The sequence below is a fragment of the Homarus americanus genome, unplaced genomic scaffold (genome assembly GCF_018991925.1).
Source record: "Homarus americanus isolate GMGI-L3 unplaced genomic scaffold, GMGI_Hamer_2.0 scaffold46197, whole genome shotgun sequence".
Classification (NCBI taxonomy): Eukaryota; Metazoa; Arthropoda; class Malacostraca; order Decapoda; family Nephropidae; genus Homarus; species Homarus americanus.
This window is the reverse complement of record NW_024723050.1, coordinates 2,031,339-2,055,374: the sequence shown is the minus strand read 5'-3', so window position 1 is coordinate 2,055,374 and position 24,036 is coordinate 2,031,339. Positions and strand designations below refer to the sequence as shown.

At 37.0% G+C, this 24,036-nt stretch overlaps 1 protein-coding gene across 5 annotated transcripts in view; it reads left to right on the top strand.

Moving 5' to 3' along the window:
* The window catches only part of LOC121863250 (lipase member H-like), a 67,713-nt gene extending 47,355 nt beyond the window's left edge, over window positions 1–20,358 (top strand). For all 5 annotated transcript variants that reach the window (XM_042361783.1, XM_042361784.1, XM_042361785.1 and 2 more), the window contains 6 exons: window positions 7,348–7,490; window positions 9,741–9,894; window positions 13,084–13,181; window positions 14,768–14,959; window positions 16,900–17,068; window positions 17,456–20,358. In XM_042361783.1, the coding sequence (XP_042217717.1) occupies window positions 7,348–7,490; window positions 9,741–9,894; window positions 13,084–13,181; window positions 14,768–14,959; window positions 16,900–17,068; window positions 17,456–17,516 (817 nt within the window). In that variant the 3' untranslated portion in view covers window positions 17,517–20,358. The remainder of the gene's footprint in view (window positions 1–7,347; window positions 7,491–9,740; window positions 9,895–13,083; window positions 13,182–14,767; window positions 14,960–16,899; window positions 17,069–17,455) is intronic.
* The last annotated feature ends 3,678 nt before the right edge of the window (window positions 20,359–24,036 follow it).

Below are 24,036 nucleotides of genomic sequence, written 5' to 3'. Positions count from 1 at the left end.
ATTAAGAGAAATATCAATAATATTAGGTTTTTTAACACTTACATTAGTAGAAAAAATGGCTGGGCACACGGGGATGGGCGGTTGGTTCCGAGGCAGAGGGCAGATTATTGGCCCTCACCTGTGTCACTTGTATCAATTGTATCACTATCCACCACAGAGGCTTGTAGGGCCTCTTTGTCAAACTCCCCAAAGTCCATATAAGTCCATATCCTCACCATAATTATCACTATCACTGACTTGGGCCGGCTGTGGTGGGTGGCGGGTGAAGAACTGGTAATGTTTTGATGACTGGGCGACCTTGTGCGCACCATGTTCGCGCAGCTTACACAACATGGCGGATGGCGGGAGGTTTGAAACCAAAAATGGCGTGGCTCGTCAGCCGCTCTCCGCGTAAAGGGGTACACGCACCGCGGAATGTGAGCATCCTGGGTTCCGGCATGGCACCGCGTAAACGTGGAAACGCGGAATGCGGGACCGCGTAAAGTGAGGGTTAACTGTATTACATTTTTGCCCCCCAGGCCCCGATGTGGATTAGTGATCTATGCCTGGATGGGCTAATCCCTGTTTAAAAAAAAAAAAAAAAAAAAAAATCCAAAGAAAAAATTTCGGTTTTCAGAGCTTTTCGGTTTTCGGAATTTCGGATAAAGGGTTGTCAACCTGTACATCACCTCCACCTACACTTCCGGCAAGATTGAAAGTGATTTTAGGCATAAAGTTTTTATCTTATAAAATGTCACAGACTAAAGTTAGCAGAATATAAATTGCCTTCCTGGAATCCTTGCAAGACAGCGAATAATTAGAATATAAACTTCATATATTTTGCACAAGAGATAAAATTTTTAGTCTTTTAGAGTACATTTAAGTACAGTAAAGCCTCCGATAACGACGGTTCAACTAATGAAGATTCATATCTAAGACCCTGGTTAATGTAGGACCCAATTCAATTAACTCCATTATTTTCTTAGTATTTACGACAAAATTAAAAAATATATTAAATTTTCATATAAATAATAACTAAATCCCAATATAAAAAAACAAACCACTCCTTGCACACGGAGGCTGCTGGGCTTGTTAGTGGTGACGCCAGCATCACTAGTATAAGCAATCGCAGCTGGCGGGCCCTTTGTTTTCACGCATCTGAACAGGAAAAGGAGAAAAACTTTCTCAGGTTTCTTACAGCATTTTGCATCCCTATTCAACATGAGCAAGAGAGCAAGTGATGGTAGTGTTGTTTCAAAAGCTAATAGAAAGTGTACAGTGGGGTATGCTATAACGAATCTAATTGGTTCTAGAACCTTGTTCGTTATAGCATTCGTTCGTTATAGGATTAATCCGTTCCAGGCCCCCAAATACAACCACTTAACACTGAAAAATATAATATAAAATTGTAAAAATTGTAAAAATGTGCATAAATATGCATCTAAACCCCTGAAATAAAGAATATCATTAATACTTGTAATAAAAAAATCTATAAATTAGTAAAAAAAAAAAAATCGTTGTAGGAGTTTCGTTCGTTATAGCATTCTCAATTTTTTAGGTAAAACCGTTCGTTGTAGGAATATTCGTAGTAGAATCCATTCCTTATAGCATACCCCACTGTATAAGCTTAGCCGAGAAACTAGATGTTTTAAAACAATATGAAAAGGGTGAGAGGCCTGTGGATATTATATGGAGCAAGCAATGAACATATTTTCTGAAGTGGATCCATTAACAGAACAAAGCATTAAAATTTAAATAAATGCAAATGACCTCTACATAAAGATGTATAATAAGAAAAGAAAGCAGCTGTGCAAGGTTCTTTCGACAGCTTTATTATTCGAAGGCTTAAGCCATCAACTTCAGCTACACCATCAAATTCAGCATCATAAGCAGCTTCAACAACAACTTCAGGTTCAGTTACAGTTTCAGCAACAGCTTTATGGAAAACTACAGCTTCAGCCAGAGTTGAACTTACAGTTTCAGCCAGAGTTGAACCTACAGCTTCAGCCAGAGTTGAACCAGATGACTTCGTCATCTGAGTAAAAACTCGCACAACATCATTGACTGTCCTTATGTTTTAAACTATACCACTATTGGTGAGTACAATTTTTTTTTTACATTCGTAAGTATTATTTAAAACATATATGAACAGTAAATAAGTGTTGCTTTCATATTCATATGTAGAGAAATGACGATATGTTTTCACATGTACGCACTTACTGTACATAGGTTAGCGTTCCCAATCGCCTCCCTTTATTTCTTTACCATTAGTGGTTAGCTACTTCTAGTGTTCCATTTATTAACATAAAATAACATTACTGTACTTAAAACATACATACAGGTATTCAATTTTTTTACATTAAGTTCACTACAGCTACAACCAGGGTCTTATTTTCTTCAGTTTCTTATGTAGAACCATCGTCAGTCACGAAAACAATGCCGTCTTGTCTCTTCGTGTGTGTTTTAATATTCTGCATATTATTAATGAATTGAATTGTTCATTTTGCATAAATAAACATTAATTAAATCAAATACATATTCAGTAATAAACAATAATGAATCTTTTGTACATATTTTTAAGGTAAATGACACTATGCTTCTTTGAGTGCGCACGTATACATTGGCGTTCCACTAATCAGTCTCACGTTTTTTCTTTATTATCAGTGGTTACTTCTACTGTAAATTAAATAACATTAATTAAAACCTACATATTTTTTACATTAATTTTACTACTATGGGTGCAAACACTGACAACAATGCTGGCTCTTATCCTCTTGTGTGTTTTAATATTCTATGTATTATTAATGAATTGTATTGATCATTTCGCATATAAAGATAAATGACCTGGTATCCTTAGGTATCCTTAAATGCGCACGTACATGTTGGCGTCCCCAATCCATCTCACTTTTTTTTCTTTTCCATTAGTGGTTAGCTACTTCTATTGTTCAATTTATTAACATTAAATAACTTTACTTAAAACATATATATTCATTTTTTTTTATTAATTTTACTACAGCTACAACCAGGGTCTTATTTTCTTAATTTTCTCGTGTAGAACTATCGTCCCGGACTCCCAGCTGCAAACACTAATGAAAACAATGGCGTCCCATCTCCTCTTGTGTGACCATATTATTATTCATTTACATTGTATAAGGTGCATTCAGAAACATTATTTAAAGAATATAGTTGGCAATTTTCATTAATTGTATTGTTTTGGGGGAAAAGAGGGTAAAAAGCCACACAAAAGATATGAAAAGGTCACACTTGGGAATGCATCTCATTATTATTGCTTTATTTTAATGGTAATTAATGATTCGCAATACGATGATTCACCTTGCACTGCAATTTTGGAGGACACATCACCGTCGTTATTCGAGGCTTTACTGTACTGTACAGTTTTTTAACTTATTTTTTTGGCAATTTAGGGAAATTTTTAGGAGTGCTTTTGACTTTATACGGTTTTTGGCTTTATGCGAGGTCCCAGGAACATAACCCCATGTAAGTTGTGAGTCTACTGTAGATAAATTTATCGCTGTATATTGGAAAATGTCGATATTTTTGGTAGCCGCGATATAAAAAAATCGTTATATGAAGTCGCTATATATCCCAACCCTACTGAACCCATTCAGTGACAAGAAAAACCTTTAAATAACCCATAACAATCCTCCAAAAATTTTGGCATTTCCATTAATTTAGGTGTACTGTATTAATCTTTAGAGATGCACACTCTTTCTAGTATGGAATATTCTCATATCATTGGTGAATCTAATGCTATTTGAAAATTGAAAATCGTCCAAGAACTTTTGGAGTGATTTCTAATTTTGTGCAAAATTTTTGTTTTGAGTTACAAGGCTTTGAATATTTACAAGATCTTGGGACCTGGTGCCATCTTGATTTTGCATGATATTACTTGCTAGAGAGCAAGGTTGTCAAAAGACACCACTTTTTTTTGTTTTTAGGTTTAGAACTCTTTAGAATGATGCAGATTCGTAAAACTCGTTAGAATAACCCTGGTTAATACTCTGAATTTTTTCTACTTTTCTTCTTACATGGTGTCAAATGATAAGCGTTTTACTTCAAAGTGTCATAATGGAAGGACTGGTGGTAATGAATACAAGGGAGAACAAATAAGATGCCTAATAGCCAAAGATGTGGTCTAAAAATGACTGAAGAAAATGACTGAAGAAACTGTGTAACTACTAGGGCAAGGAGGGGGGGGGGGGGTTCACTAGCCACACATAGGTCTGCTCTCCATGTGGGCTAGCCAAGCATCGAGAAGAAACACATCTCACCACTCAGCAGACTGATTGATAGGTGTTGCCAGATGTACTTTTTTATTAGTTTTAATAAATAATATATACAATACAGTGATCCCTCGGTTAACGAAATTTCGGTTAACGAATTACCTTCCATAAGATTCTTCACTTCGGTTAAGGAATTCCTTACGAATTTTTCCCAACATGTTTTCGCCTGCTCACCAGCTGTAGTATTAGTCCGCCAATACAGTAATCGGTTTTAGGGCTTAAATTCATTACCATTTGAGTAAATATCAAGAAGGTTGTACTATTCAATAATTTTCCAAGTCTTATATTAAAGTTTTTAGTCATTTTAACAATTATTTAACATAATTGAAGTACAGGGAACTAGTTTTTAGCACGCCAAACAGCCACTCAACTCACCCAAAATGGCGTCAGTGTGTGTCCCTGCTCAGTGGAGGAAGCATCTTGCTTGAGACTCTCTTGAACATAAACTATTTTTACATTTTTACAGTATAATTATTGGTCATTCTGAAGTTTATTTTACATATTGACAATATATAGTGCAGTGCAGTGTTGATTTAAAGAAAATAATCTTGAATTACACCAAGTGAACTAAAATTTTATGGGTGAAATGGCGGCATGAAGCATGGGGTGACATCTCTTCCACCCCATTGCCTTCTCTTTTCCCTTCTCCTCCACCCCACTTCTAATTCCCATCATCATCATCATCAACCAGGAGCCTTCTACATACACACCTCAAAGTAAGTGTACTTTACTGCATTTATTTTTAGTTTGTATGTAATTTTCGGTGAGCTGGAACCAATTACCCAAAAACCCATTGAAACAATGGTTTCGGTTAACGAAATTTTCGGTTAACGAAAGACCTTCTGGAACGAATTGTGTTCGTTAACCGAGGGACCACTGTATATAACAATAAATGTAAATACTGTACATCATTTGCTCATAATACTAGTACAGGGTATTATGTTGACAACAGATAACAAGAATCAACTAAAACTGACTACAGGGTAAGGAGGCTTTTATGATTCTTGTTTGGGTAGATCTTATAGTACATCATTCAAACTTGACAGTCATGTAGTTAAAGGTTGCCAGATTCAGAGGAATTTTTTAAGAAAATCGTTTTTCATAGTTTTTAGATCGTTCACAGCGGGATGATGCCCTTAATTAACTCTCTAAAAATCCATTGAGGGCTTATGGGTTTTCAGTAAGTTACCCATGAGATATGTAAAAAAAGCCACATTATCAGAATCCAATAAAATACTGAATATAGCAACACACATTCGTTAAGTGATCCACCGATAACATGTGACAGATGGATGTCATATTCTTACTTTATGTTTCTGGTTCTGCTGCAGTTTTCTTGTAACTGCAACAGTTAATCTTGTCAGGTATCTAGAGCAGTCTGAAAGGTTATTCCTCCTTAAGTTGAAGTAGTTTCCCACATAATCATCATCATGCCATTTTTTTATATTAGATTATGACTTAGTAGGATTTATTTCAATAATCTTTAATGGCCAAATATTGTGGTTCTTTACCAGAAAGGGCTTACTGAATTGCATTCATTACTGGCCCTCTGGCATTAAAGTTGACATGATGAGGGTCTATGTTGTCGATGCTGTCTTTATTTTAAAGATGTAGTTAATATTCTTAGTGCCAATTACAGTATCATGTCTGAAATAATGGATAATCAGAGCCCGTTTCCTCATTCATACAAAAGGGATCTTAGTCTCCTGCAAAGAACTACATCTTTAGTATATGGCACTGGTAAGTATCTGACGTTACTCATCACTGCTTATGTGGCTATTCTATATAAAAAAATTAACTTTACATTTGGCAATACTGCACTGTACATCCCTAACAGCATTAGAACCCTTTTCTCTATCTCCTCCCTTTCTTTATCTGGCTTTTGAAAATCATGAGTCATTCAAGAAGTTAATAAACATTAATAGGGGATTAAATCTCAATACGCATGATTAATAGCCTTCCCCCTTGCCCCCAGGAGTATGGCATAAAAGTGGGTAGACAGGGGAACTGTGTCTTGGGAATCTCAGGTTCTGTGTTTTGAAAAGTGAGGTTGGAAGTATGCATGGGAGCATTTACCCATGACTTGGTGACCCTTCTAAATTGATGAGTGCTTTGCTGGAGTATTCACTGCAAGATAGCAATGTGACTGGTAAAGTAAATATTTTGACAGCACCTCACCACTGTAGCCAAACTTGATAATATGAGCTGTATCATCTTTACCTTACCGTTAAAATTAAGTTTGCAACTCCAACATCTGTAACTCCATTGTCATACTATGGTAGTCTTCATCATTTTTACTGTAAAACCTGAATGACTCATGATTTTGTTTATTTGATGTTTTTTAATAAGATTGGTAATCCATAATACAGTATTCAATAATAATTTGGGAGAAAATTAGATTTAGTGTAGCACCTTACTAAAATGTGCAGGGTACCCTTAAAAGAAAACATTTATTTTGTGTATCCCAGTTACCTACCATACTTTGTTTGTAGTGTACTGTACTACAAGTATCAGTGGGGAAGCAGTTTTCATTTTCTCCATTTAAAGTTGATTAGAAAAACCTATTCAAACAAGATATTTTTTGATTCAAAGGTTATTTTAAGATATATATTGTCAACTTTATCAAGAGTTATAACTCTTAATGCTGTTTGACAAGAAGGTCCTTATGTTTGTATGCACAGTGTACTGAACATTTATACATACTGTATAATTTCTCACAAATAAGGGAAGTTGGATTCATATCTGATCACTATCATGACCTCAACTGGTAGGATCATATTCTGCTATATGTTATTACTGTACTGTACTGACTAAGCTATGCTGCAATTAAAAAAAAATTAAATTTAGGGGATGAAAGATAAGTACCCGGTAAGAAGGTAGAACTAAGGAGTATGTTGTTGAATGAGGCACAAATAGACATATTTTATTTATTTTGTCATACTGTGAGTAATATTAGTTTTATGGGAAGAGAAGGATAAACAATTCAGACCAATTTTTGCTAGAGAGATATTTCATGAATGTGTGTGTCTTTATTCACAGTTTTTGTCAAACTTCTCCTTAACAGTTTACATGAAGATAGAAAGGAGTTTAAAGCAACAAAAGAAAGCATTGCAGCACTGCCTGTCACTCCCTCTACACCAGTATCCATTATAATCCATGGCTACACTGAGTCTTCTCTCAGATCTTGGGTAGTTGACCTCACTGATGGTAAGTATTATTAGTAAACTCATTTTTCTATTGGATATACAGTATACCCACTGTATATTTCACAATCCTCTACAATATCTAAAAAAAATTATCTACCAGGATGGGTCCGATGACTTTCGAAGTGCTACATGCAGCTTGTGATGTCCTGGGAGGGTTGGTTATTGGTTTGCGTGGCTCTGTTACATATTGATACAGTACTACTACATTTGGTAACCGAACATCATATTAATTACGCTGAAATAAACATACATTGCATTACTTACGTTAAACTATACAGGGCAGGAACACACATATCCCAATATCTATCATTCTTGGTTTCATAATGTTTCACGAAGAGTGTGGACAGACACTTTTTTGAGATATTGTACATACTACTAACTCTAGTTCAAGAGATGCGTGAGTGCTTGAGTCTGAATGTGAAGTAGAGTAGAGCTAAGGGTAGGTTGTAGGAAATGACCTCAAAGATAAAAACCTGATGAGATAGGCTGTAAGAGACTATACAGCATCTGAGAGCTGCCATTAGGTAATCATGGCTAATGCACACGAGCTTGGAAAATGACTGTAAAATGGTGGTAAAGCCACTTGCTGTAAATTAGGTTGCTTTCTTAATGCAATCTGATTAAAGCCAGTGCTGCTTCACTGCACACCAGTTGGACTCAGGAATAGCTAATAATGAAATTAAACAACACTTGCTAAACAACAGAGAAAATTCCAAAATCTCACTTTATTCTAGCACAGTAAGTCCTCGCTTAATGCAGTGGTTCTGTTCCTGAAAATTGTGACATAAACGGAAACAACGTTAACGGAGTAAATTTTTCCATAAGAAATAGATAAAATACGGGAGTTACATTCCCAGCCTACGTTTGCCCCATAAAATACATTACATATACCGTACATAAATTCAATGGAATTTTTATAGAAAATAGTATATACAGTACAGTATTATACATCCGAAAAGATAAATAAACCAAATCATTTTGTGTTGTACTCACTGATGCGCTGAGGTAGAGCAAATGTGTGGTGGGAGGAGGAGGGTGGCGAGTCACTGAGACCCGGAGGGTGGCTCCTCCTCCCGCTCTGACCGGGTGAGAGGGGTGATGCGCCGTACAAAGTAGTACGTGACAACGTTATACCGAATCGGCGGGATGTTGTCCGAATTATGGGTATCTAAAGAGTAGTGACACAATGTTATCAGGGGCAACGTTAAACGAGGACTTACTGTATAGTAATACAGTAATGCTAAGAACCATGTGACACAGCCTATTGAAATTCTGATTGCTATAAAATCGAGGTAGCTGCACCTGTCCTGTTTCTATGGAGACAAGGGCAGAAGACACACATCTGCACCAGGTAAGTAGTGGTTGAAAACTGAATTGGGTATCGTACCTGAAGTCCATTATGGTGGTCCTGGTAGCTGAAGGTAATGGTAACTTAATAATATGACTTTACAAGCCCAGCTGCCTGCCTGATCTCCCTTGAATGGAAACTGTTACTTCTAATTGTTTACTTTTAAAAGTGATAAATGTATACGGTAATGGGGAGGGACGGAATGTGTTAGATTAGTTCCCAGTCACTATGTTCTAAAATCTCTTGGTTCTCTGACCTGTAGACCTAGTGGGCACATTACATGACCTGCCTGGCTGAGGGCAGTCTAGGAAATCATCCCTATTTTTAGCAGAAGATGTTAATATTGATAAATAAAGTCGATTCCTAAATGGCTTAGAATTTCACAGGTGATTCCTTGATGACCCATTGGTCATAAGTGGAGGACTGAAGTACAAATTCCTGTTTTAAGACTGAAGTGAAGAAAAATATGATCTGGTTTCCTTTCACTCTTTTGCTGGAATTAAAAATCAGTAAAAACTGAGGCAGCCAAAAGGGCTTGAATTATATATACGTATATTTTATTTTAAATTACAATCCCTAACTTTAAGTGTCACTGGTCAGTGAGTCAACCACAGGATCCAATAGGCCTAAATCTTTTACCCTGTTTTGACTTAAGTGAGAAAGAAATACTTGTAGGAAAACATCATCAGACATTGTTTGGTTGCTGTACAGTATATTATGCCATTAAACACACCAACATAAATTTGGCAACAGGCTGTACTGTGCCTACTGGTAGGTAATTTAATAAAGTGAATCTTACAAGCCACTTATTTCTTCTACATCACTAATTAGGATTACATAATTCAGCTATTCATTTTTATTGTATTGTAATGTCTATTAAAACCAGGCATCTTCTCTCTTCAGCATTGTTGTCACATGACCTGAAGAGTGTTGTAATTCTGGTGGACTACTGGGACCTAGTGACCATCTCCCGCCCATACATGATGATCAATGTCAGACACATCGCAGACATCACAGCAAGGATGATTGACATGCTAGCTGAGGAAAAAAGTGTCGAGTAAGTAATTTTTATGAGAATTGAAGTAATCTCTGTTAACCTGAATCCCTGGAACTCTCCAATAGCCGGAATTGAAATTGAGCCAAAAAATTTCCGGGAAAACTCTCTCTATTCTGAGCATGGGAACGAGTTTCCAAGGATGAAAATCAGGTGCATTTTTCGGAAAACTTCTGAGAAAATCTATCCAAACCTCTCCGTTCTGGGCCTGGGAGCAGATTTACTGGGAGTTCCGAGAGATTGCATCATGATCCAATGTGTCCCCAAGTGCCAGGTGCATAGGTGGTCTGGCTGCTTAGATCGCTTAAATCATATTCTGTTGCCTTTGTAGAAGGTTGTTCCCTCTCTAGCTGCTGTTTTTGTGTACAATTTGTGTTGATTTAAAGAGGATAGAGAAAGAAAATGACTTTAGTGTGGTAGTTCATAACATAATTCTTGTCATTTTAGGAACGTATACTGTGTAGTACCTAATGAAATGTACAAGAAAAGCCAGTTGATGGACATTATCCAGTGAAATTTCCCATTGCACTGGGTCAGAAATCTTCAGAACTGCATAGTGGGGTAGGTGAAATGATTTACAAAATCTGAAACATGAATACTGTGCTCAAAATCACTATTGCTAAACCCATGGTTGGTGAGGGATTACCATGTACAAATTGAACTTTTAACTAGTCATTTACTGTAGTACTATTTTGCTTTACCTGATTAAATATTGCATAGGATAATCGAAGCACTGGAAATTCTTGTATAACAAAGCTTTTGCTACAGTGGTACACTTTTTTCCTCTTTTCATTCATGTACAGTATACAGTAATATCTCTATTAGCCGGAATCCCTCAAACCCGGAAATCTCCGATAGCCGGAATTGAAATTTGCTCGGAAAATCATTCCCAAAGCCGGAATTTTCCACAAATTTCCGGCATTAGGAAGAAATTTTCCGAGGGTAAAATTCGAGGGAATTTTCTGAAAATGTCTTGAAAAAGATGAAAGTTAAAGTATTTTTTGGAAGGGACCTGACCTGACTCAATGTCAGGTGGAGGTAGGATGGGGGATTAGTGGTCTCATGTTACTGACCTTATGATGGAATGCCAGGTCACCCTTTCTTGGGTGGGGGATTAGTGGGTCTCATGACTTGAAGATGTCTTGAATAAACACGAAAGCTAAAGTATTTTTAGGGAGATTGTGATAAGTTTAAGTATAAATGAGCAAAGTTGTATCCCTTTAACATCACATTACATAACATTTTAAAATATGGAGTGAGAAAGCAGAAAGGTGTGGGTGATTAGAAAGATGGAGTGGAAAAGTGGGCATAATCAAAGGCATCTTTGTCTCGGGTCCGCCAGGCCGAGATGGCAGGGCAGTTGGGAGGTAGACATGGCAGTGAACAGAACACACACGAAAGTTGCGTGTGAGGTGAATGAGCTCCAGCTTGTATGAGTGTGTGTATTTGTAGCAAAATATCTTAGTACCTTGGGAGTACTAATGTCAACAGCTCGTGTATGTGGAAAGTACTGTACTCTGGGAGAACCAACCTTGACAAGTGAAAGGACACCAAACCTAACGACCAGCCATGAATACTGGGAGATACTAACACCCTTGACATGTAAGTGAAAGAGATAAAAGTTACCTGATGTGACAAAATGTACATGTGAAGATATCTAGTACAGGTAGCATGGTTCTATATACCAGTAGTTGTGCTGTGAGTATGGATTGGTAACGTAATCACAAAATCAATGTAACTTGGTGATATGATCAGTGTTCTATGTGTAACTGTAGTGTTATGCTCAACAGGTTTTGACCAATGAATCATTGCATCCACGTCATCAGGCTATCATTCCATCGTAATCGCTTCATGGCCATTAAATAATGTTCTGAACGTTTCAGGGCTAATCATATGGAACCTTCCATAAAAGTACATATTGTGTGTTATCAGCTCAAACAATGTTAATTGGATTAATTTGAAACTGGACAGTATTGTTGCATAAGTAATGGACAATTGCACTTAATTCACAGTGGGAGGGTGCAAGGGGGTTACCAGTATTCTTGCATTTTAATGCGCTCACTCCCTTTTATGTTTATACAGTACATACATGGGATACAACAGCTTTGCAATTTGAGGAACCTGAAGTTGATGTGTTCATGCAGCATTTGCATAAATATAAAATGATGGTCCTGTCCTTTTTTTACCTAAATTTCCATGTTGGAGCTGTATAACCGTCTAATAAAGATATTCCTGTTCCAGATTTCTGTAAGAAGGAAACAGGAAGTTCTGTGGTTACAAATAGAGTGCTCTGAAAGTCACCAGCACCCATACGTATTACTCCAAAATGAATGCGAACAAGCAGTCGTAATCGGTTTTAGTAGTATTCATCATTTTATTGGCCTTTTGCATTAAATGAACCAATCGATGTAACACTTCTGATTTTTTATGTTTATCCTAGTGCCAATATCAGTGTCATCATATTCTTACAATATGGTCAAATTTTATTGAAACACAGTGACATCTGCATCCCTCACTCATTAGTGAGCCTTGATATCTGTAATTTCTTGGAGGTTGGCTGTAACAATTATGTTTCTGATTGATATATTTTTCATATGAGTAAAGATAAACATTGGGATCAAAGTGTTTAACCATTGATGAAACCTTAGGCTGTTCACACTTGCCAAGAGCATGTATTTATTAGAACCACTCATATGTGCATACATTAACATCCAATATCTTGTTTTTGCAATGTTCTTAAGCCAAGTTTGTTATTTGTTTGTAATGCCTGACACAATATGTTATGAGCAGCTTTGATCTATTTCTTAGGTATTTGATGTGTGAAACTTGGATATTCTATGTTGGGCTGCAGATGATAGAGAAATTTTTTTACGTTTGGATGGGTAGAACCAATAGACAATTGACACTCAAGTTTAGTTAGACAGTGGATAATAAAGAGTCTATTAGGTAATGAACACTTAATAAGGTTACCTCACTTTTTTACTAGAAGAAACGATGACTCAGGCCCAAGGATTCCATTTTTTTTATGTCTCTGGCATATGTCTACGTAATACAATACTGTAAAGTTATGTTTTAATGATCAAAACTTTTACATATTAATTTTGATCCTTCAGTTTCTTTTGCATTACTGTACTGTATATATTTTTGATATATTGTAACCGGTCTTATTTTACTTTCATGTGATGTCTTCAGGCTAACCAACATACATATAATGGGCTTCAGCTTAGGTGGAAGAATCAGTGGCCTTATTGGTGATAGGATTCAGACAGGGACCATTGGGAGAATGACAGGTAAGAATATGAATGGTGCTTTGATATTTTTATAATTAAAGCAAATATTTATAGACGTTGCTGAAATTTGCCCATACGGAATTTGTAAATTATGACCACTAAATTTGGAATACCCTGTACTACCCATAAATTAGACATAGTGGAAATGGGGTAAATATTAAATATTTTCAACACAAAAATTGCGATATAGAACAATAAAAAATTTCACAGAAATTAAAATTTATTTGATTTGGATTTCTTGGTGTTTGCTACCACCAAGCATGGGTGCGCAACGTACCTACGCCCCTGGACTCGGTTTGTTTATATCTCACTGCTTGTATGTTTGACATCTGTCTTGGATTTAACACTTATGTACATATCTTATTCAAGACTGTGCAGTGTATTACACTTACAGTATTCAAGATGAGTCAAAAGAGGCCATCAAGTGCAAGTGAAAGCAGTGGTGCTAAAAGAGCCCATAAAGGAATTACGCTGGATATAAAAGTTGATGTTTTATTGAGGTTTGATGTGGGGAAAAAAACTTGGCCAGATTGCAAAAGTGTTTGGGTTTGCTACATCTACCAATAACTCCCTTTGCACCACCTCACTTCATGCAGCACTCAATGTTGTTTGTGGTGAGGTAAATTCAAGTCTTTTGTGTATTTATTATCATATTACTGTATATGATAAAAAAATTAATGTATGTGTTTAAATATATTTATTTTCATTCATAAATGTGCTTGTATTACTTCTTTCTGCCAATAAAGTTTCTTTAGGAACACATCTCCAATTATACAATGGAATTCAATGGAAAATGGGGTTCATGTTATGGAATTTTACGTACAGTCAAATTTTCAAGGATGCATCCCTTGGGTAACCCGGGGGATTACTGTATAATAAATTCATTCATTTCAGAATTCCTTCTCATGACACTCTTTCCAAGGCTCTTGTTCATCCTTATGTGGAATAACAATTTTTTCTTATGCAGTTTGCATAAAATAGTGACTACTGTGCAGGGAACTATTATAAGAAAAATTTAATGATACATAAATATAGCTGACACTCCGAGACCACAGCAAAAATAGTAAAATGACTGATGAAAGAGATGTATGGTACAAGTAGGTCATCTTATATTAGTAGAGTAAGTAAAAGAACAGATCAGGATGAATTTAGGTACAGTGGCAGTCATTCTTTTCTTATATTGTACAAGTGTCATGAACCTATTGTACTAATTTCATTAATACTGTACGCATATGCTATTTGGTTTTAATAATACATACGGGTACTTGCAATTAAATTATGCACAAAGTATGTTATAATGCAAGCCAAAATAGCCTATCCTACTGTGACAGTGAAACCCACCGCTTTCATCCTTCAGTGGAAGTAGTTGTATCCATTGAAGGTCTTGTGTAAATACTGTACTGATTTTTGACAGGAGAGTGCACACAAATTTCTGGATAAGTTCCAGTCACATGTGTGGTCTTGGGAAACCTTGTTTTTCAACCTTTGTTACATCAAATGATTCATACTCCTGTTATAATTTATACAAGTGTGTGTGCATTCATGGCTATGTTCCATAGATAATTTTTCTGGTTGTATCTTTCTAGGTATGGATGCATCATATCCTTGGTTACCACCTCGAATCAATGAAGAGTTCTTAGATGCTGGAGATGCCATTCTTGTAGTCAACATTCGAACCTCCTCAATAGGATCTCATTCCCCTCCTGGCCACATTGACTTTTATGCTAATGGAGGACTGTCACAACCAGGTTGCCAAAACTGGTATTTTCCAGATACAGGTTGGTTACCTAGTTCATATCTTGGAAAATATATTTTTTATAATAAAGGTTGGTGCATTACAACTGATATTATCCTGTATGTATTTGTAATAAGATCATTTAAAACATTTATTATACTCTACAATATTTAGAGGAAAATGATACACAGTACAGTATTACTCTCTCTTCTCAAATAATTGGTGAGCAGCCTGTTCGGTATAGGGAGGTTTTTGGTATAAAACGGATATGAAAAATTTGTCCAATATCGAAGTTTGTTTGGTATACAGTATTTGAAAAGAGTTCGGTATTTTTAGTCCAGGTAAATTGTCACAATATCGTATTTTTTTGTTATATAAAGTATAGTTTACTAACACAAGACAACAATGTCTACAGCATTTGTTTGAGCATATCTTGTGTGAGTTAAGGTAAATATTTTGTTAAATTCTATAATATCTGATATACGAGACGGAGTCCTAGTTGGACCTAAGTTCAAAAAATAATAAAAATAAACAATGAAAATGAATGGAATCCATATTTTTTAAATAAAGAGGAAAAGTTACATTCAAAAGCATAGTACAGTACTATTTATATTTTTTTGGACACTACATGAAACTGAAAATACTACACCATGTACAGTGGTCCCTCGGTTAACGAGATTTCGGTTAACGAGTTACCTTCCATAAGATTCTTAACTTCAGTTAACGAGCAATCCCTCGAGTAACGAGTTTCTTACGAGTCGACCTCAACATGTTTTCGCTTGCATTTGGCGGTCCACCAGCTGTAGTATTAGTCCGCCAATACAGTAATCGGTTCTAGGGCTTATATTCCTTACCATTTTAGTAAATATCAATAAGTTTATACTATTCAATAATTTTAAAAGTTTAATATTAAATTTTTTAGTCATTTTAACAATTATTGAACATAATTGAAAGTAAAGAAACTAGTTTTATGCGCGCCATCCAGCCTGTCAACACAGCAAACAGGCGCCCGTTTCTCTGCTTTTTCAGTGGAGGTAATATCTTGCTTGAGACTCTCTTCAACTAAATGCTTTTTTCTGTGTTTGCAAGCAAATTATTGGTCATTTTGAAATTTATTTTACATACTGACAATATATAATGCAGTGCAGTGTTGATTTAAAGAAAATAATCTTGAATCTTACCAAGAGAACTAAAATTTTATGGGTGAAATGACGCCATGGGGTGACTTCTCTTCCACCCCAATGCCTTCTCTTCTTCCTTCTCCTCCACCCCCATTCTAAATCCCATCATCATCATCATCATCATCATCATCATCATCATCATCATCATCATCATCCAGGAGCCTTCTACATACACACCTCAAAGTAAGTGAACTTTTCTACCATTTTTGTTGAATTTAGGAAATTTTCGGTGAGCTGGAACCAATTACCCAAAAACCCATTGAAACAATGGTTTCGGTTAACGAACGACCTTCTGGAACGGATTGAGTTCGTTAACGGAGGGGTCACTGTATATATATATACACGCACGCACACTGGTCCCTCAGTTAACGAACGGTTCGATTAACGAAATTTCGCTTAATGAATTACCTCCCATAAGGATCTTCAATTCGGTTAACAAACAAAACTTTGATTAACGAAATCCTTAAGAACATCACGTTTTGTTGTGAGCATCAGTTGATGGGCTAGTCTGCCAATTCAGTAATCTCTTCTATGTTTACATTCATTTCCACTGGAATAAATATCAAGGAAGTTGTGCTCTTTAATATTTTTTCATTTTTTTATATTAGAATGGTCAAAACCTAAGTAAAGCATAAAAATTTTAGTTGCTGAGCACTGGTAATACAAATAAAGGAGCCTCTTGTGTGACCTTGGTCCATCACCATGGGAATTCTGTAGTTCACACTGACAGCCAGTCCCTAGTACAGTACTGTAATACTTATTGTGCTGTTACCACATCATGTACCATCTTTGTTTCTTTCAGCAAAACAAGTTTGCAATCACTACCGTGCTGTTGCACTCATGATAGAGGCAGTAAAGTATGCTGGAAAAGAGGTCTTCTCTGCTTGTGGTTGTCCAGATTTGCAGAGCTTTCAAAACAACACCTGTGATTGCCAGATAGTTAATAATTTTGGACTATATCCAAATGCAAGGTAAGAGTATTCAGTGATTATTTAGCCAGATAATACAATTGTGAAATATAATAATTTAAGTATACAGTACTGTACTCTGTTTTATACAAATTGAATTTGAAATGTAATGAAAGTTTGCTTTTAATTGTAAGAATAAATAAAGTCACATACTCCATTTAATATCTCTCTAGTCTTACACTGGAATTAGCTTTTTTTTTGTAACTTTGTAAATACAAATATATTTTTAAGATTGAGACTGTATTGATCAAATCTAAACCTACCACAGCATATTACATTTTATGTCCTGGCTGAGAATTGAACTTGAACCTAGAATGTATATGATGCCCTTGCTTGAGGGTTATCACTTAATTACTCCTATTATATATGCTGTACTTATTTTCTTTTCAGTGTGTTGGGTAACTTCTATTTCTCTACAAATTCAGAGCCTCCTTATTTAAGGAATTTATAGATCTCTGCATGACCTACCTCAAGAAGCAATGCTCACCTGTTGCTTTGCCACCACAGGTCATGGTAATCAATAAAAATTATGACTATAGAAAATACTGTCACTAGCTTTGAAGCTTTACTGTTTTGTAGGCTTTAATGGGTAAGCCCAAATGATGACTATCATTTTTGTGGAAATGTTTTATTTTATTTAAATAAGTAACTTTCAGTAATTTGACTTGATTAGCTTAATGGTACTCTTCGTAGTGATGGTTGTCAACTCTGGTTATAGCGTCAAAATGGTGTAGTGTGTTACTTCTACGATATATCAGGCGTGTCCAGTATTCATTGAATGCTTTATGTTGTGGTGTATATTCGAGATTTGAGATGGTTGAGGGAGAGGGCGGGGATGGCTTTTATGTCCTCTTCTTGCATTGCTTCTTGGGCAAGATGAACGACACAGGAAATCGAATTAATGGCAAAATATTCAGTACAAATTCTTCTCCACCCTTGAACTCAGCCTGCCATCTGATGTTTTGACATGCTGACTGTTTGGCAGCTGCTGTCACCATCGACAGTATCACCCACTGAAGTGAGCCATCCTTATTTACCTAATGGCCACCCACTAGAGGTGGTCATGCCAAGGGAAATAGGCTAGTGGCCTGTGTAGGATCCATCCATTATTCTTGATAATTTTGTCAATAATACAATATAGAATCCTTGCTTATTATATCCAGGTATAAATATCCTGGACAGTACATGAACTATGCTTCATTTTGAAGTGCTCTCCTTGACATCGTAACAACCATAACAATGTGTTTGTTTGTTGATCTTGTGGATGGATATTATGTAGCTTTTCTGATCAAATTTTTAAAATATTGTGTAATTTTTGTATTATGTTGCATTTGAAATTAATGAGTTAACAAGTGAGTGCAGGTTGGGTGTAGTTGCTTCAGAGCTGAACTTCACATGTGAGATGATTTCAATGTATGTTTGCTCCATGTACCTGTTTTGATTCAGATTAAACTCGGTTCACTTTTTTTGTGATCAGGTGAAGCAAAGAATGGTTTTCAGCAAAAACTTCTATGATCAAGATGTCTTTCTGTTTTGAATGGCAACAGCCCTTTTCTTTAAAGAATTGGTGGACCCAGATTTGTGTTGGAAAAAAAAAGCTCATTTTATAGTCTACCTTTTGCAGTCAGGACATGATATGGTAATGGTCATGGATGCACTGAACTAATGTATACAGTAGACCCTTGCTATTTGCAGGGATTATCTTACTGAAAATCCACAAAAAATCAGAATTTACAAATGTAAAAAACTTGGTTTAGTGGAAAAAAAAAAGTACTGTATTGCATTAGGTTCCTGGTACAACTGAACTTGGGGGATGATGGTAATTGGTCAAGAACAATGACTAATAAATATTGTACCTGCAAATAATAATAAACTATAAAGAGGGGAAGTCAGAAGGATGACTCCTCTGAAGTTGCAGGTGTGAGGAAGGCTGGGGCTGGTGGTGCCTGACTTTGGAGAGGTGGGGGCTGAAGTTGAGATAGAGGTGCTTGTCTTTGCAGGGAATGTTATGATGCCTGATGTTGAAGCAAAGGTAGTGGGCCAAGAAACACTGGTGATTGGCATTTGCAAGAAGGAAGGAGAAGGCTGGCAGGCAAAGCAACATGCTTAGGCTGTGCAGACTGTTTAAAATTTTACATTCTGTGCACCTTCCTCCTATGTCCCTAATGTTGTTTGGGAATGCACTATCTCACACACACACACACACATTAATGCTAGGGGTCAGGGTTCATGAATAGAGTTAGTAAACATTAACTTACTTGCAAAATCTGTGCATGAAACGTGTGAAACCTAGAATTGTGAATAGTGAGTGTTTCCCATACATGGGCCATTCATTTGCTTCAGATCATAACTAAAATGGGATTTCTGGATTAATCCCTCATTTTGCAAGATACACACCGTAACTACACCCGAACTAGAAGCCTCCCATATAGCCATCAAATGTTGGTGTTTCGAAGGTTTTAGAACCATCAAATGCAATGGTTCTTGGTACTTTTGGGTCACATCTTAGACAAAAGCCTTGCAAAAGGTTCAGGAAATGAGTCATTCTTTGAGATGATTCTGTCTCCATAACCCTCTCTGTTCTGTATTCACTAGGTAGGAGGGGTCTTTCCCCTCATTACCCTTCCAATGCAGGGGTGAAGGAACTTTACCCTTTCCATCACTTACTTACACTTTCCCATCCCATGTCACCTTATTAATAGGTTAAATATTTTCTCCACCCTAACCCTGGAAGTGCAGTCTTACCAGGATATTTTACTCCAATTTCTTGTTCCCAATCAGTGTGTCAATCCCGGTTCTTTGGGGAGTCAGAGAGCACCTTTATTATTATATCTGCATCTTAGTCAATTTCTATAACACCTGAATCATTTGTAATTTTCTTCATGTACTCAGTGCTAAAGACCATATTACACTGATGGAAGCATGTTTAAGAGTACTGAATCAGTACAGTATGCCTATTTACATTTTGAAAATTGTGACTATTATTGCGAAAAAGAGGATTGCTTAAGGTTGTGATAATATATAGGAAAGGAAACAAAATGTGAATAATAAAGAAATAAATATGTGAAAAAATAACATTATCTAATGATATGAAGCTGGGCTTGCACAAGGGAACTCTTGGTGGGGACTGAATTTTTCAATGTACATATTTCAACAAAACATTTTTAGTTTTTTTGGTAGTACTGTACTGTAGTTTTATTGATTACAGAAGCCACTATGTATATAACATCTAGATATAAGTAAGATGTAATTACAGTACTGTATTTGTATTAAGTATAATTATAAGAAAATTAGCTTACCTGTTTAACTACCCCTCATAAGTGATATTTGAGCCTATTGACATTACAGTAGTCCCTTACCAACCACAGTGGTTAGTTTCTTGAAAATCCTGTGGTTGGCAAGACTTATAAAGGCTTGTGGGAAAGGGGGGTTTGGTTCCATGACTGCCGATAACACTCGTCAAACCTAAGTTGCCTATTTCCTGATTAAACAATACCTGCATTGTACATTTAATTAAATTTGAGTCAATTATATGTGTGTGTGAATAAGTGGTTGTAATTTTTTGGGGGTTATAGGGGGTGAAAGTGTCTGAGGGCTGGTACCAATCGACCCATTTAGCATGTAAAGTATACTTACCACATAAAAGAGTTTCACTTTAATGACCGTTTTCATGGTACCAATTAGTCGTTAGAGTGAAGTATAGACTATAATTTTATTCATTTTTTTTACTCTGTTACATGCACGCAATTGTTCATATGGAATGTGTAAAAAAAAAGTAAAAAGAAATGATTATTATACAGCGGTCCATTCAATTTACGAGATTTCGGTTAACGAATTAGCTCCCATAAGGATTTTCAGTTCTATTAACGAGTACAACTTCTATTAACGACAGCCTTACGAGAAACACGCCTTGATGTGTGCATCAGCTGATTGGCTAGTCCGCCAATACAGGAATCGGTTCTATGTTTACATTTGTTTCCAGTGCAGTAAATATCAAGAAAGTTGTGTTCTTGAATATTTTTACATTTTTTATATTAAAATTATTGGTCATTCTAATTTAGTTAACATATTGATAATATAGACAGTACTGTACAGGGAACAGTTTTTGTGCCCCCATCAGCTGATCGAATCACCCTCCAACGCTTCTCAGTTTAACTTTGTTTACAGTGGAGTGAACATTGTTTGGTCTCTTGAATATTTTTGCATTTTTACTTTTAAATTATTGGTCATTCTGAAATTATTAAGAAACACGAAGAAAGCATTAGAACCAATACACTCTGTAAAGAATATGGCATGTCATCATCGACTGCCTCTATGATCAGCTGTTTGCTATGTAAAGAAAGTCGCTGGGATTACGACTTACACGCCCAAAGTAAGTTAAAATACAGTACTGTACAGTATTCTAATGTTTATTATTTATTATTGTACAGTTCTGTATTTAGTTTATATTTAATGTTTTTGTTAATTCTATTACTGGTATACAGTACTTTGGATGTACTTTTTCTGTGAGTTGGAACCAATTACCCAATATCTCATTGAAACAATAGATTCAGTTAACGACTGACTCTGATACTGATACGCAACAGTAGCAGTAGTAGTAGTAGCTCGTTAATCAAGGGACCACTGTAATGTGAAAAACATAGAGAATAAACATTTCTTATGTCTGCGGGAGTTAGTCCACAATCGTGGGAGAGGGGGCATACTCCTATTTCCCGTGTCCTTAGTGAAACAATTGCCAAATGGCACTGTAGTATTTTTTTCTTTTCTTTTATTTATTAGTATTATTTTTATTCATTTCTCACATTTACTTTTACTTTTATCCTCTTTGCCACTGATCGGTTCGTTAGCTGCTTGGGTGATCGGTCACGTCTGTTATGCACTGTTGGCAAATACTGGGCATGCACTGGCTCCTGAATATATCGGAACCTGCTCCAGTGTGGGTCAAGTCTGGCCTTGAATTAGCTCACACTCAGTGCTGTCACAACACTGGCATTTTGTTCCAAGAGTTCACAATTCTCACTCACTCCACCGACTGCAGTTCATTGTTTCCAGATGTGGCACCAATTAATAACAGACATGAATCATACAGCAACTATGAAAGTAAGTTGAAATGGTCGTAAGTCAAAAATGCTTAAATAATACAGTTGGGTCTCACTTTACGCGGTTAATGTAACCCACAGGGTACTGCGGAAAGTGAGAAACACGTAAAGTGAATAACATAACATATGGGATTAATTGAAATAGAGACCGGGCCGACCCCCAAACTCCACTTTTTGACGACACACAACTGTGTTGTAGTAAAAAATTTATCTTAACTTTATGATGGTATGCACAAACAAGTAATATAGAAGAGGTTAGGTTAGGAAAAATAAAGGTTAAGTTAGGAAAAATAAAGGTTAGGTTAGGAAAACTAAAAGTTAGGTTGAACACTTACGTTAGTAGAAGAGATGGGTCGGCATACGGGGATGGAGGCTGGTTCCGAGGCAGAGGGCAGGCTACTGGCCCTCAGGTGAGTCACCATCACTGTCATCCACACTTGTCAGGGCCTCCCTGACAAATCCCTCAAAGTCATCTTCACTGTCTCTACCATCTGTCACTATCACTGGCTTGGGCTGGCTGTGGTGGGTTGCGGGCGAAGAACTCTGTTATGCTTTGCTGACGGCTGGTGTTTATGTTGTCGTGATAAACCTTGATGTAGGGCTCCATAGTCTGCAACAGCTGGGTAGTGAAGATTTCATACCTGTTTGCGTCAGGGTCGTCGGAAAGGAGGAGCTTGACTTTCTCAATACACTCGATGGCACCCCTTACATTACTATGGGATAAGTGGCGTTCTTCTTGGGATGACGCACCACCTGCCTCTTCACTGACGTCATCATCATCTACCATCTCGTCGGTAGTCACATCAGGTTCCATTATCACCTCCAGGATGTCGTCGTTGGTGGTCTCGGAGAAGCCTGCAGCTGTAACACTCTGCGCAGCTTCTCTGGCAAGGTCCACTGCTTCTGTAACAGTCTGAACCTCACCAGTCACAGATTGACTCTGCCTTACGCCCGGAATGCCTTGCAACACATGTCTCCATGCGTGACGAACAGTTGCTACAGACAGCTGGCTCCCATGCCTCCACCAAGAAGTCCTCAGCTTTCTTGATGTTAAATATTCTCCAGAATTGTTTGAAAAGTATCTTTTGCTCTGCCAACTGTTGATCCTCGTCTTCTTCGCTCTTGCTATCGGTGGTGGTGTCACTCAGGTTACGCAACTCTTCCCTGGTGTTGGTGTAGTCGTTCAGGAGCTTGAATTTTTTTGTTGAGAATGCAGCTTTTACATTACAGATTAACTCTTGGTCCATGGGCTGTAATATAGACGTAGTGTTGGGAGGAAGGAAGATCACTTTTACGTTGGGGTGACGATCTAACAGTAGGGGCGAGTGTCCTGGTGCGTTGTCCAGCAGCAACAAAATCTTGAATGGCACATTCTGTTGCTCACAGAATTTCTTTACATTGGGAACGAAACAGTCATCAAACCAGAAGAGGGAAAGTGTAGAGAACATCCACGCCTTACGTGCGGTCAGCCAGTGGACATTTAGCTTGGTCATGTCCATGTTCTTGTAGGCGTGCAGCTTGCGGGCTGTGTGGATCACCGATAACTTGAGCTTACAGGTACCGGAGGCATTGGTGGTAAACAGGACGGTGATGCGCTCCTTCTGCATCTTCCGACCCCGAATCTTGCTGGCATTCTTCACAACAACGGTCTTGGAAGGTAGCTTTTTCCAAAAAAGACCAGATTCGTCCATGTTAAACACCTGGTCGTCGGTGTACTGTCCTTCCTCCATAATCTCACGTAAAAACGGAGGAAATTCCCTAGCCGCAGCACGGTCAGCACTAGCTTCTTCACCACCAATGTTTATATTGGTGATCTTGTTCCGCATCTTAAACCTCTGTAACCACCCAGAGGAAGCATTAAAGGGTTTGGGC